This window comes from Callithrix jacchus, chromosome 5 (genome assembly GCF_049354715.1).
Source record: "Callithrix jacchus isolate 240 chromosome 5, calJac240_pri, whole genome shotgun sequence".
Classification (NCBI taxonomy): domain Eukaryota; kingdom Metazoa; phylum Chordata; class Mammalia; order Primates; family Cebidae; genus Callithrix; species Callithrix jacchus.
The window spans coordinates 106,554,924-106,567,740 of NC_133506.1; the positions used below are offsets into that span (position 1 = coordinate 106,554,924).

General features: G+C 51.9%; 2 protein-coding genes and 1 pseudogene across 31 annotated transcripts in view; 1 reads left to right on the forward strand and 2 right to left on the reverse strand.

Annotated features, from left to right (window-relative positions):
- The window catches only part of CAMTA2 (calmodulin binding transcription activator 2), a 20,214-nt gene extending 17,083 nt beyond the window's left edge, over positions 1-3,131 (reverse strand). For 13 of the 26 annotated variants that reach the window (XM_078374077.1, XM_078374076.1, XM_078374065.1 and 10 more), the window contains exons 1-3: positions 3,062-3,131; positions 1,675-1,769; positions 1,364-1,467 (exon numbers count right to left, since the gene is read on the reverse strand). Coding sequence is in view for 12 of the 26 variants with exons in the window: in XM_078374065.1 (XP_078230191.1) it covers positions 1,364-1,467; positions 1,675-1,705 (135 nt within the window). In the remaining 14 variants the exon portion in view is untranslated. Of the gene's footprint in view, positions 1-1,363; positions 1,468-1,674; positions 1,770-2,431; positions 2,918-3,061 lie in introns of those variants that run through there. The other 13 variants (XM_078374063.1, XM_035301060.3, XM_035301057.3 and 10 more) reach the window with 2 other exon arrangements.
- LOC103793234 (uncharacterized) lies at positions 2,458-3,263 on the forward strand (annotated as a pseudogene).
- A 331-nt stretch (positions 3,264-3,594) lies between these two features.
- On the reverse strand, positions 3,595-12,804 carry INCA1 (inhibitor of CDK, cyclin A1 interacting protein 1). 5 transcript variants are annotated; one of them, XM_035301066.3, is made up of 9 exons: positions 12,388-12,804; positions 11,605-11,660; positions 10,756-10,848; positions 9,937-10,018; positions 5,610-5,723; positions 5,341-5,380; positions 4,881-5,074; positions 4,250-4,415; positions 3,595-4,021 (listed from the first exon to the last, which is right to left on the reverse strand). In XM_035301066.3, the coding sequence occupies exons 4-9, from the start codon at positions 9,978-9,980 to the stop codon at positions 3,881-3,883; spliced, it is 699 nt and encodes a 232-aa protein (XP_035156957.1). In that variant the 5' UTR covers positions 9,981-10,018; positions 10,756-10,848; positions 11,605-11,660; positions 12,388-12,804; the 3' UTR covers positions 3,595-3,880. The 5 variants fall into 5 exon arrangements, with proteins under 5 accessions (XP_035156957.1, XP_035156962.1, XP_035156958.1 ...); XM_035301071.3 differs by having other exon boundaries at positions 10,736-10,848; positions 12,388-12,445; XM_035301067.3 differs by lacking the exon at positions 11,605-11,660.
- Positions 12,805-12,817: the final 13 nt, after the last annotated feature.

Genomic DNA, 12,817 nt, shown 5'->3' on the forward strand with positions numbered 1-12,817 from the left:
TTGAGAGGCCAAGGCAGGTGGATCATAAGGTCGGGAGTTCCAGACCAGTCTGGCCAACACAGTGAAACTCCTTTTCTACTAAAAATACAAAAATTAGTCCAGTGTGGTGGTGCACACCTGTAGTCCCAGCTACTCAGGAGGCTGAGGAAGGAGAATCACTTGAACCTGGGAGGCGGAGATTACAGTGAGTAGAGACCGTGCCACTGCACTCCAGCCTGGGCAACAGAGTGAGACCATGTCTCAAAAAAAAAAAAAAGGCTGGGCACAGTAGCTCACACCTGTAATCCCAACACTTTGGGAAGCCGAGGTGTGTGGATCACCTGAGGTCAGGAGTTCAAGACTACCCTGGCCAAAAAGGTGAAACCTCATCTCTTAAAAAAAAATAGATCAGGCATGGTGGCTCCTGCTTGTAATACCAGCACTTTGGGAGGCCAACATGGATCACCTGCGGTCAGGAGTTGGAGACCAGCCTGACCAACATGGTGAAACCTCATCTCTACTAAAAAATATAAAAATTAGCCAGGCGTGGTGGCACACGCCTGTAATCCCAGATACTTGGGAGGCTGAGATAGGAGAATCACTTGAATCTGGGAGATGGAGGTTGCAGTGACCCAAGATCGTGCCATTGCACTCCAGCCTGGGAAAAAGAGTGAGACTCCATCTCAAAAAAAAAAAAAAAAAAAAAAAAAAGGCTCCAGAGTAAGTTACATAAACCATGGGGTAAATCAGTTTCCTCTCAATAACATGGGAGCAATAACAGGGCCTGCTCTATAGCATCCTTAGAGGATTAAATGAGACAAGGCAGGCCAAGTGTTTAGCACAGTGCTCAGTATGTAAGGAATACTTTCTTGGCAGTAGCTTTTGTTTTTACCCAGGTGGCTATGCCATGGAGAAGAGGGCTCCTATCCATGACCTTTTTTTTTTTTTTTTTTTTGAGATGGAGTCTTACTCTGTCACCCAGGCTGGAATGCAGTGGTGCGATCTGAGCTCACTGCAGCCTCCACCTCCCAGGCTCAAACAATTCTTCTGCCTCAGCCTCCTGAGTAGCTGGGATTACAGGCATGCATCACCATGCCTGGCTGATTTTTTGTATTTTTAGTAGAGATGGGGTTTCACCATGTTGGCCAGGCTGGTCTTGAACTCCTGACCTCAGGTGATCCACCCGCCTCGGACTTCCAAAGTGTTGGGGTTACAGGCATGAGCCACTGCGCCCAGCCAAGATCCATGTCTTTATACCTCTCCTATGATCCCCAAAGAGTGGACCTCTGCGTAGGAGTGTTGACAGATAGAGAGAGACCCCCCACTCACCCTCCTCCAGCCCACTAGGTCTTGCTGGGCCCCAACCCCAGCCTCCCTAGAAAACCTCATTTGTATTCCACCGTAGCCTCTCTGGAGGCAGCAGCGGGCAGCGAGGAAGACACTCCAGCAGCTTCTTGGGGAGAAAGATCTTCAGGTGGTGGCTGTTTTCTAAAGGGAATTAGAAGGGAGGGCTTAGTGTGCCACCCTGGGGCATCCCTGTGACAACCTTGGGGGAAAGGGCTGAAGGTGACACAGAGCACTGGGGAAAACGAAACCTTGCTAAGGAGAACAGGGAATCCAAGAATTAGAGGGCTACTAAAGCATGGGGAGGACGAAAGGCTGTGACCCAATTGGAAATCTGGTTTGTGAACTTACCAGCAACCTCAGTGGTGTCCTTGGTATTCATGGTGAGGGCTCCAAGGGGCAAGGTCACCCCCGGCCTGAGGGGCCGGGGGGAGGGGGAGTCTGTGCTGGGAAGGGAGAGAACAAGGTCATGGTAGAAGCCCCCACATTAATCCTGGATGAGATGTATGAGGTGGGGAATGAATATAGAACTGGGTCATGGTATCTGGGAAGGATGAGGAAAGAGAGGAAGGGACTAACTATGATGTGACAGTATAAGGGAGAACCAGACACAGTGCTCGGAGCCAACATGAGTGAGGATACAGGACAGAAAGAGTGACCAGGTAGAAATGGGTTGGGGTGGGGGAGGGGAGAAGACTGGCAGGGCTGGGGCCTCAGAGGCCCTAAAGCTTGAGCTTTTGCACAGACTGGGGCTACGGTTGGGTTAGGTCTTAGGGATTGAGACTCAGGCCATCCAGTCCTTGGAGGATGGTTTGGCAAGACAGCCTGGATCCTGGAGGCAGGGCAGGAGATTCTACCTCCGGTAGAGAGCTAGGCCTTTAGAAGACACACCCTGAGTTCCTTTTCTGTTTGATTTTTCCAAGAGTAAGGGCTGATCTGATAACTGAGCCTAACCTATTTTCTCCTCCAGGTTAATTAAAACCTCGTAGAATCTGGGCCAGACACCCAGCTTCCCACCCTCAGGACAATCAGCCCTCCGGCTGACAGCCCTCTCTACCTCCCTCTCCCCAAACGCCTCTGCCTCCCCTGGCCTCCAGGCCTAGCCTACCCCATCTACAGCACTGGTTCCAGCCTGAGCCCTCCGCCCTCCTGGGGGAACAGATGGGAGCTGGAGGAGTCTCTCAGCACCGGCTCCGCCAGGTGTCCAGGATGGAGAGGGGAGGCGGCCCGTCGGGCTCAACTGTGTGCAGTGAAGCTGGGGTTGGGGTAAGGACTCCGCCCCAGGGCGCAGGTGCGCAGTCCGAGCTAGGCAGCCTGCCAGGGTGCGGAGCGGGAGCGGGTCCTTGGGCTGCAGGCCTTGGGGCAGCGCCGGATCGGACGCTTGGCACTCTGGGCGGCCCCCCGGCGGGGTGGTGGTCCCAGGAGAACCTCCGAGGTGGGAGGGTCCCGCCCGCACAGAGGGATGTTCTGCGAAGAGTCCGCGGGCACGGAGTGGGCGAGGGACAGTGCGGGTGCCGGGTGCGGGGGTCCCCGGGACAGCCCGGCACGCGCGGGTTCGCCGTGGGGCCCTGCGGGGAGCGGCGCCCCCTGGCGCGGGGGAGGAGGACGGAAGCGGGAGGTAAGGGCGAACCGAGAGTAGGGACGGTGGTCCCAGGCGCGGCGCTCCGCGTTGGGACCTGAGGGAGCTGCGCCCCCTGGCGCGGGGGCGGAGAGACGGGCAAGAGGCCCTGGCTCTTACCTCCAGGGGTCCCGCGGGTGACGGCGGCAGCGGCCATTCTACCCCACACCGACCCCCCCCAGCGGCGGCTGACAGCGGCGTCCGACGTCACTGCGCACGGGGCGGGGCCTCCCAATTAAGGGGATGGGGTCAGGAAGGGAACCTGGGGTCAGCACACGTGGGGTTCTGGGTGGGGCGCTGGGCAGAGGGACTCGGCTTCTAGGGCTCTGAGCCAGGCCGAGGGACAGACTGCTGGGAAGTCCCCAAAAGGGCAGCAACGCTGAGGGCTAGGATTCCAGGGTCCTGGAGGCGGAAGCTCGGCAGTCTGATGCCCCATCCTAGAGAATGAAACGGGCGGCGGTCCAGTGCTGGAACCCTACGGGCTGGGCGAGGAACGCTGGACGGGGATCAGGACCCTTCTCGCCTCGGACAAGACTCCTTGAATTTGGGGACCCAGCCCGACTTCACTGTAGTTGGGTCCTCGAAAAAGTGAAAGGAACCCTCCTCAATTGGCCTCTCCATCACTGCTTCCCAGGAAGAAAGATGACTCGGGCTTCACTTGCTTGCTTTTTAATAACAGAGCAGAGAGAACACAAGGCCAGGAGCGGGGCCTAGAGGAAAACAGGACTTGGGGGTGCTCTTGTGAGAGCGGTGGGTTGAGATGGGAGCCCGGGGTGGGGGGCAGGCTGTTAATGCCTAGTTCAGAGAATGGGAAAGGCAGTTGGAGAGGCTAAGGAAGGGGAAACACCTTCATGTCAGCAATGGGGTTGATTCTAGTGTCAAACTAGTCTTGGGTCCCTGAGGCACCACTATCATCTTGGCATCAGATCTCCTTACTCTTCAGACTCCAACTCCATCCCCCCAGGGATTGTGCAGGAGGTTCCTCCTGGCTGTGACAGTGCTGAAGGAGGCCAGAGAGCGTGGCTGCCTGAAGGCACAAGCCTCCTCCTGACCCAGGGGACTCCAGGGAGACCAAAGCAGCTGTAAAGATGAGAGAAATTGAAAAAGAGAATGGAAAAGTAGGTCTTTCTCCAGATTTCCTAGTCCCCAAGCTTAGGTACCTCCAAGTCTCTGGCTCTCACCTATGTTGTTTTTGTTCCTCTCAAATCCAGCTATCTAACCTGGCTCTCCACTTCTGCTGCCTCTCCATGCAAGATCAGAGGCCCTCATAATTCCCTCTCACTCCATCCAGTTCCACTCCAATCATACCTGGGCTTTGCCAGGAGTGGGAAAACGGTTCTCTTCCTGTGGATAGGTTGCCCTCTCCTCTTGTAGATCAGGGTATTCATTGGTGCTGGGGAATCCACAGCCCTCTTTTCCAAGCACCACTGGCTCAGATGCAGCCCCAGAGCTACCCCACTGGGCCTTCTTCAGTCTGTGGAGACTTTAGGCTGAGGAGAGAGGAGCCTGGAGGCCAGGCTTCCTGTCTCTCCATTCTTCGCTTTTCTGTTCTGAAATAATTCTTGCTGAAACTCAAGCGTTTGTCATTTGACCTCTAACTCTTCCCCTCCCAAATTTTCTGCTCCCCTCAGAACTGAAGCATTTTTGTCTAGGAACCCAGAGGTGACCCCAACCTCCCCACTGTCATCCAGTTCTATGGTTTGCTTTCCTGTCTTCAGTGATCCAGTTTCTAATCCTTCCAGCTCATGTGGCTCATCCTCCATATCGAAGTTCCCTCTCTTTCCATATTACAGAAATCTGTTTCAATCACACCAAAGCCCACTGCTCCCTCCCAAGCAATGTCCAGTCCCCTCAAAGCTCTCAACCCCTTCCTTAGCTCAAACTGTTCTGCCCCCAAACCCTGCGTGACTACCAGAACACAGATGTCTCCCTTCCTTACTCATTGATGATGCTCTGACGCCTTCTTAGGTCCTCCAGGTGGCAAGTGACAGCCCTCACCCGGGCGGGGACCCCCCCAAATCCCTGCTGCATTCCTTCCAAACACAGCCTCCTCTTCTTTCTTCTGCAAAGCATCTCAGGGGGTGGGAGCTGCTCAGGAGGGTACAGACCAAGCTGGGAGCAACGAGTGGTTCTCTGTGCCAGAGAATGGGGAAAAAGAGCTAGAGAAAAGAACTGGCTCTCTCAGGGGAGCTTGAGTTGAACTAGGTAGGGAGTCTGGGGATCTTGGGAAGATTCCTGTGATCTGGAAAACATGATGACTGATTCATAGAAAGGAAGGCCTGGTCAGTGCACTGGTTGGGGAATAACAGAAGGACACAGTAATAAGGAGAGTTTGGGACAGGATAGCAGTGGGTGCAGTTTTAACAGAGAAGTGTTGAGGGGCACACGGTCTGTCTTACCAGCTTGGGTGGAATGTGCTGTTCCTCCATCCAGCTGGGGCTGTGAAGAACAAAAAGGGAGCTATAAGTGCAGAGGGGATACGTCCAACCAAATTGCTTCTTTAATGATCTTTCCCAACCTCCTTTCTGTCATTAGGAGCTATAATGTCCATCAGCCAGTGGGAATTAACCCCAGACTAGGACTTATTGCTATATGAATTTGTGGTAGTTTAAAATTGTACAGCCTCAACTTCCCACATCCAATATACTCCATTTTCTTCTCTACTCACCTGGGCCTTTGACTGAGGTTCTTCCAGAAGACGTCTCCATAACGCTGGGGCATTGGTCTGAGGCTCTGGGAAGGCAACCTGGGGGGTGGAGATCGGCTGACCACCCTGGAACACCTGAGGTGAGGACAAGATAGGCTTGGGTCTGGCTCTTCCCTTACAGCAATCTACTTACCCCAGGGATTCAGGGGCCATCTTTCCATGGAACTATAATGCTGCCTGGGTTCCCTCAGGCCATGTCTTCTCCTAACCCCTTTAGCTGAGGAAGGTGGGTAAGTCCTCTGCTTTGAAAGGAAATTGAAGCTGGGTTGAGGGCAGAGATTGGCTATGGTTTGAGCCTCAAATCTCACTGAGTCTAAGCTCTATACCAGGGGTATCCAATCATTTGGCTTCCTGGGCCACACTGGAATAAGAATTGTCTTGGGCTCCACATAAAATACACTAACACTGGCTGGGTGCAGTGGCTCATGTCTGTAATCCCAGCACTTTGAAAGGCTGAGGTGGGCAGGTCAATTGAGGTCTGGAGTTCGAGACCAGCCTGGCCAACAGGGTGAAACCCTGTCTCTACTAAAAATACAAAAACATAGCTGGGCATGGTGTTGGGTGCCTGTAATCCCAGCTACTCCGGAGGCTGAGGCAGGAGAATCCCTTGAACCCAAGGGGCAGAGGTTGCACTGAGCTGAGATCGCACCATTGCACTCCAGCTTGGGCAGAAAGAGCAAAATGCTGTCTAAAAACAAACAAACCAAAAAAAACATAACAACACTAATAATGGCTGATAAACTAAAAAAATAAAATCACAAAAAATCTCTCTCTCTTTCTTTTTTTAGTGGAGTTTCGCTCTTTTTGCCCAGACTGGAGTACAATGGTGAAATCTCTGTTTACTGCAACCTCTGCCTCCCAGGTTTAAGCGATTTTTCTGCCTCAGCCTCCCAAATAGCTGGGATTACAGGTGTGCACTAGCACACTTGGCCAATTTTGTATTTTTAGTAGAGATGGGGTTTCACCATGTTGGCCAAGCTGGTCTCAAACTCCCAACCTCAGGTGATCCATCCACCTCGGCCTCCCAAAGTGCTGGGATTCAGCTGTGAGCCACCATGACTGGCCTAATCTCATGATGTTTTAAGAACGTTTACGAATTTGTGTTGGACTGCATTCAAAGATGTCCTAGGGTGCAGGTTGGACAAGCTTGCTTTATACCTCATAGTTAGAGAAGGCAATATTTAGCAAGCAGAATTGTTAAAGAGGAAGGCCTTGGCTACTCAGGTGATTTGACAGATAGGGTTCATTTAGTTCAATGCAAGGATCCAGGAGAGAGAATTTCTGTTTACCTCTAGTTTGTCTCCCCTATCTCAGAGGACTAATATCCTTGTAGATAAGGAAAAATGTACAAAGCTGTTTGAGAACAGTGCTCATCAATTCCAAAGCCCAGACTGAATGATTGCCCTCCTGCTCTCTAAGAAATGGAATATCTTAGGGCTTAGGGCTGGGGCCCTTTATCTTCTCTGTTTTCATTTCTTCTTAGGTGATCTTACCCAGTCCCATGCTGCCAATAAGCTAATGACTCCCAAATCTATATATCTAGCCCTGGTTCCTCTCTGGGCTCCACCCAACATCTCCCCAACCTTCCTCCTCTCAATGAAAGGCACCCAAATGCCCAGTTGCTGAGACCAAATAATGTGGTATGTCTCACTTTCCCTCATCTCCCACATCTAATCCATCAGCAGTTCCGTCAGGTCTACGTCTAAAATACTGTGTACCTGAATTTGACCACTTCTTACCATTCCCACTGATACCACTATATTTCAGGTCATCTTCCTCTTCCTGGATGGTTGCAATGGTCTCTTTCCCCTCTCTCAGTTCCATTCCCATCCCCCAACAATTTATTCTGCATAGAACTCTGAGAGTAATCTTTTAAAACATGATCATGTGAAATCATATAAAGTTTGAGGTGTACTTCAAAATAATTTGAGAAGTAGGGGACTACATGGGTATAGAGATGAAAAGATTATCCATATAATGGTAATTATTGAAGCTGACTAAAAAAGGTACATGGGGTTCATGATACTATTTTCTCTGTTTGAAATTTTCCATAATAAAAAAGTTGAAGGAAAAAAGGTTGGTCATGTCACTGTCTGCCTTAAAACTTTTCCACTGATTTTTACTGCCTTTAGGATAAAATCCAAACTGTTTTTTTCTTCTTCTTTTTTGAGACAGTCTCACTCTGTCACCCAGGCTGAAGTGCAATGGCTGGATTAGAGCTCAATGCAGCCTCAAATTCCTGTGTTTAAGCAATCCTCCTGCCTCAGCCTCCTGAGTGCTGGGACTACAGGCATGTGCCACCATGCCTGGCTAATTCTTTTAAATGTTTATCAGAGACGGGGTCTTGTTATGTTGCCCAGGTTGGTCTCCAATTCCTGAGCTCAAGCAATCCTCCCACCTTGGTCTCCCAAAGTGCTGGAATTACAGATGTGAGCCACCAAACCCAGCCTATACTTGTTTTATTTATTTCTTCTCCCCTCCCTTCCCCCACTTCCTTTTTTTTTTTTTTTTTTTTTACTCCATCAGCTCTAGGACCTTTTCTTTATTCCTTTCTCTTTCTCGCCTTCTTTCCCTCCTTTCTTTCTTTTTAGAGGCAGGGTCTTGCTTTGTTGCCCAAGCTGGAATATAGTGCTGTGATCATAGCTTACTGAAGACTGAAACTCTTGGGCTCAAGTAATCCTCCCACCTTGGCCTCCCAAAGTCCTGGGGTTACAAACATGAGCCACCACACTTAGCCTAGTGTTTTTGTTTTTGTTTGAGATGGAGTTTTGCTCTTGTCACCCAGGCTGGAGTGCAATGGTGCAGTCTTGGCTCACTGTACCCTCCGCCTCCCAGGTTCAAGTGATTCTCCTGCCTCAGCCTCCCAAGTAGTGGGGATGACAGGCGCCCACCACCACACCTGTTTAATTTTTGTATTTTTAGTAGAAATGAGGTTTCACCATGTTGTTCAGGCTGGTCTTGAATCCCTGATCTAAGGTAATCTGCCTGCTTCAGCCTCCCAAAGTGCTGGGATTACAGGGGTGAGCCACCACACCCAGACTAGGTTTTTTTTTTTGTTGTTGTTGTTTCTTTGTTTTTTGAGACGAAGTTTCACTCTTGTTGCCCAGGCTGAAGTGCAATGGCATGATCTCGGCTCATAGCAACCTCTGCCTCCCAGGTTTAAGTGATTCTCCTGTCTCAGTCTCCTGAGTAGCTGAGATTACAGGTATGTGCCACCAGGTCCGGCTAATTTTGTAGTTTCAGTAGAGAAACTACTGGTTTCTCCACGTTGGTCAGGCTGGTCTTGAACTGCCACCTCAGGTGATCTGTCCACCTTGGCCTTCCAAAGTGCTAGGACCACACCTGGCCCGGTCTGTTTTTTTTTTTTTTTTTTTTTTTTTTGAGGTTGAGTCTCGTTCTGTCACCCAGGCTGGAGTACAGTGGCACAATCTTGTCTCTCTGCAACCTCTGCCTCCTGGGTTCAAGCAATTCTCCTGTGTCAGCCCCCGAGTAGCTGCAATTATAGGCGAGTGCCACCATGCCTGGCTAATTTTTTTTTTTCTAGGAGAGATGGGGTTTTGCCATGTTGGCCAGGCTGGTCTTGAGCATCTGACCTCAGGTGATCCGCCCACCTTGGCCTCCCAAAGTGCTGGGGTTACAGGAGTGAGCCGCGACACCCGGCCCCCTGTTTTATGTTTTAGGTAGTATTCATCACTAGCTGAAATTATATTTGTTTACACATTCTTTGTTCCCCTTTCTAGAATGTAAGCTCTACAAGAGCAGGGCCCCTATCCTGCTAATAGCTGAATCCCCAGTGCCTAATACAATCCCTAGAACATTGTAGTGTTCAAATTATTTGCTTTGTTTTGTTTGACATGGAGTCTCCCTCTATTAACCAGGCTGGAGTGCAGTGGCACGATCTTAGCTCACTGTAATCACCTCCTGGGTTCAAGCAATTCTCCTGCCTCAGCCTCTCAAGTAACTGGGACTACAGGCGTGTGCCACCATGCCCAGCTAACTTTTCTGTATTTTTAGTAGAGACAGGGTTTCACCATGTTAGCCAGGATGGTCTCAATCTCCTGACATCATGATATGCCCGCCTCTACCTACCAAAGTGCTGGGATTACAGGTGTGAGCCACCTCACCTGGCCTTCAAACTATTTGTTTAATAAATTAATGAATCATAAATCTCCAGAGACCAGGGATTGCAATTCCTGTTCTTTATTTCCTAATCCTTTTAGAGAAGGACCAGGCTTGCAATCTTCCCTCCATCCCATCCCCATGCTGCCCACCCAGTGGGAGGACTCACTTGGCAAAGGGGATGAGGTTGTCTCCATCTTCCTGCACCTGCATCACTGGACTGGGCTGGGTAGCTAGTCTCCTCTTTGGTGCTGGGAGGATAATGGAAAATAAGTCATTCATTCATATAATGGCTATAGGGATGAAACCAGTAGCAGGTCTAGAGATTGAAAAAAGAATGTGTGGATGCTGAAAAAAGAGAGAGCTTAAACGGCATTTGTACCAGCCAGGCGTGGTGGTGGCTCATGCCTGTAATCCTAGCACTTTGGGAGGCTGAGCAGGTGGATCACAAAGTCAGGAGATCAAGACCATCCTGGCCAACATGGTGAAACCCCATCTCTACTAAAAATACAAAAATTAGCTGGGCATAGTGGCACATGCCTGTAATCTCAGCTACTCTCGAGGCTTAGGCAGGAGAGTCACTTGAAGCAGGGAGTCAGAAGTTGCAGTGCGCCGAGATGGCACCACTACACTCCAGCCTGGCAGCAGAGCAGGACTCCATCTCAAAAAAAAAGGTATTTGTAGTGCTAGACTATTAACTGAACATTCACGTTGAAGATAGCACTGGAAAAGTGGATGTGGTAAAAGATAAAGAAGAAAGGAAATCTTCTGAAGTTAAATGTGCAGAATAAGTGAAATTTACAGATGGCAGTTAAGCAACAACTGGCAATATGGGACAATGAAAATGAAAAATGATGACAGTGGAGACTGGATGGGGTGGAGACATTTGGGGGTGGCAAGAGAAGTGGCAGAATTGAGGGTTATCAATGAATCAATTATGAGTGGTTAGTCGAAGTTTAAGTGTGCACCTGGATGCAGTGGCTCACACCTGTAATACCAGAAATTTGAGGGGCCGAATCGTGAGGGTTGCCTGAGCTCAGGAGTTGGAGCCTAGCCTGGGCAACACAGAGAGACGTCGTTTCTGTTAAAAAAAAAAAAAAAGTTAAGCATGGACATAATGGGCAACTGATGACAGGGTGGGAGGGGACAATTGGGAATGCCTATGGATAGGAAGGTGAGCAGGGAGGTCAGTTGCATAGCTAGAATTAGGGACAGCCAAAGATGACCTGAAGGCCAGTTGGGGTGGGGAGAAAAGGCAGTTAAGGCTGGGCACAGTGGCTCACACCTGTAATTCCAGCAATTTGGGAGGTGGAAGTGGGTGGATTGCTTGAGTCCAGGAGTTTGAGACCAGCCTGGGCTACATGGTGAAACCCTCTCTCTACAAAAATATTTTAAAAATTAGCCAGGTGTGGTCGTGTGCACTTGTACTTGGAAGGCTGAGGTGGGAGGATCATCTGAGCCTGGGAGGTCAAGGCTGCAGTAAGCTGAGATGGAACCACTCTGCCCTCCAGCCTGAGTGAGACCCTGTCTCTAAGGAAAAAAAAAAGTGGACTGTAATCCCAGCACTCTGGGAGGCCAAGGCGGACCACTTGAGGTCAGGAATTCGAAACCAGCCTGGCCAACATGGTGAAACCGTCTCTACTAAAAATACAAAAATTAGCCAGGCATGGTGGTGAGCGCCTGTAATCCCACTACTCGGGAAGCTGAGGCAGGAGAATCGCTTGAACCCAGGTGGTGGATGCTGCAGTGAGCTGAGATTCCACCATTCCACTCCAGCCTGGGCGACAGAGCGAGGCTCTGTCTGAGAAAAAAAATAGTAGATCAGTTAGGAGAGTACCTGTAGGCTAGGACAGAAGCAGCTGGTTGGAACTGCAGAGGTGACTCGGATTTATCCTAGGGAACAAAGGATGGGCTGAGAAAGCAGGTGGGGTGAAAAGCAGAGAGAGAAGTATGCGGAACTAAAGCGGCAGACGGGGCTAGCTGGATTTAGGTTGAAAGGGGCTAAAGTGGGGTCTGAAAGGGATGTCCTGACTTCGGAGGGCAGTCAGCAGGACCTGGGGGGCAGCGGGAGCTGCGGGGCATTTGGGCCTCGGATAGTTGGGCCCGAGCGGGTGACCTAGATCGAAGGGCAGGACAGAGCTAAGGAATCCAGGAAGGATCCTCCACAGTTGACCTCAGGGTGGCCCCGGCCTGGGGAGGTGGATGAGGACCCGAGGTTCAGGCTGGGGCTGAGGGGCTGCCTGGAGCCCGGAGCCCCGAGCCCCGCTTGAGGGAAGTGCCGGGCCGAAGGGCGCGGCCTGGGCTTGAAGGAGCGACTGGGACCCTCTGCAGGTGGACCGGACGTGGCCGGACCTTCGGGGCAGTAGAGCCCGAGGGCGAGAGTGGGGACCTGCTTCCCCCTCGAAGAGGGGCCCTGAGGTGGTGGGCCCAGGCTGAGGGGCAGGCTGGGGCCTGAGGGGAGTCCGGGGCCTGAGAGAGCGGCTCCGGCCTGAGGCGGCACAGGGGCCTGAAGGGATTGTTTGGGCCTGAGGCGGCGGCCGTGGCGACGGAACTTAAGGGCCAGGCGGGGACAGAGCGCCCGAGGAGCCGCGTCACGGCTGGCCGCACTTGGCCTCAGCACCTGAAGCAGCTGCGCGGCGAATTCTAGAACTTGGCAGGGCGGGGAGGAGAGAGACTGCGATTAGAGCAGCGGGAGGAGCTGGCAGACGGCGCGCGCCTGAGGGTGGGACTTCAGCGGAGCCACCTTCTGGGCGGGCCTCGGCAGGAGGCTCCGCCCCCTGGCCTTGCCTCCGACGGCGGCGACGTGCGCGGGTCCCGGGACTGCGTCTCCCCCCGTCGGTCAGCCCCTGACTTTTCCCTGTTCCTTAGGCATCCGCAACCCTCCTGTATCGCGGTGTCTGTCCGTCGTTCCGCGTCCGGAGCTCAGTTCCCGCGTCCGCGCTCACTGGGCCCCACAGGCCGGGAGCGTTGCCCCTTTAACAAGAGAAGCCCGGGTCGCTCCCGGCCCCTTCCTGGGATTGCGCGCGCCCGCTCCTCCGCGCGTGCCCGCG

What these genes read in the sequence shown, in the direction of transcription:
- INCA1 (XM_035301067.3), bottom strand. Translation starts at nt 9,980, where the DNA reads ATGCAGGTGCAGGAAGATGGAGACAACCTCATCCCCTTTGCCAA. An exon ending in CGTCAGAGCATCATCAATGA is followed by an intron (nt 4,416 to 4,880) that starts GTAAGGAAGGGA and finishes AAGTCTCCACAG; the next exon opens with ACTGAAGAAGGCCCAGTGGG. An exon ending in CCACTCCTGGCAAAGCCCAG is followed by an intron (nt 4,022 to 4,249) that starts GTATGATTGGAG and finishes TCATCTTTACAG; the next exon opens with CTGCTTTGGTCTCCCTGGAG.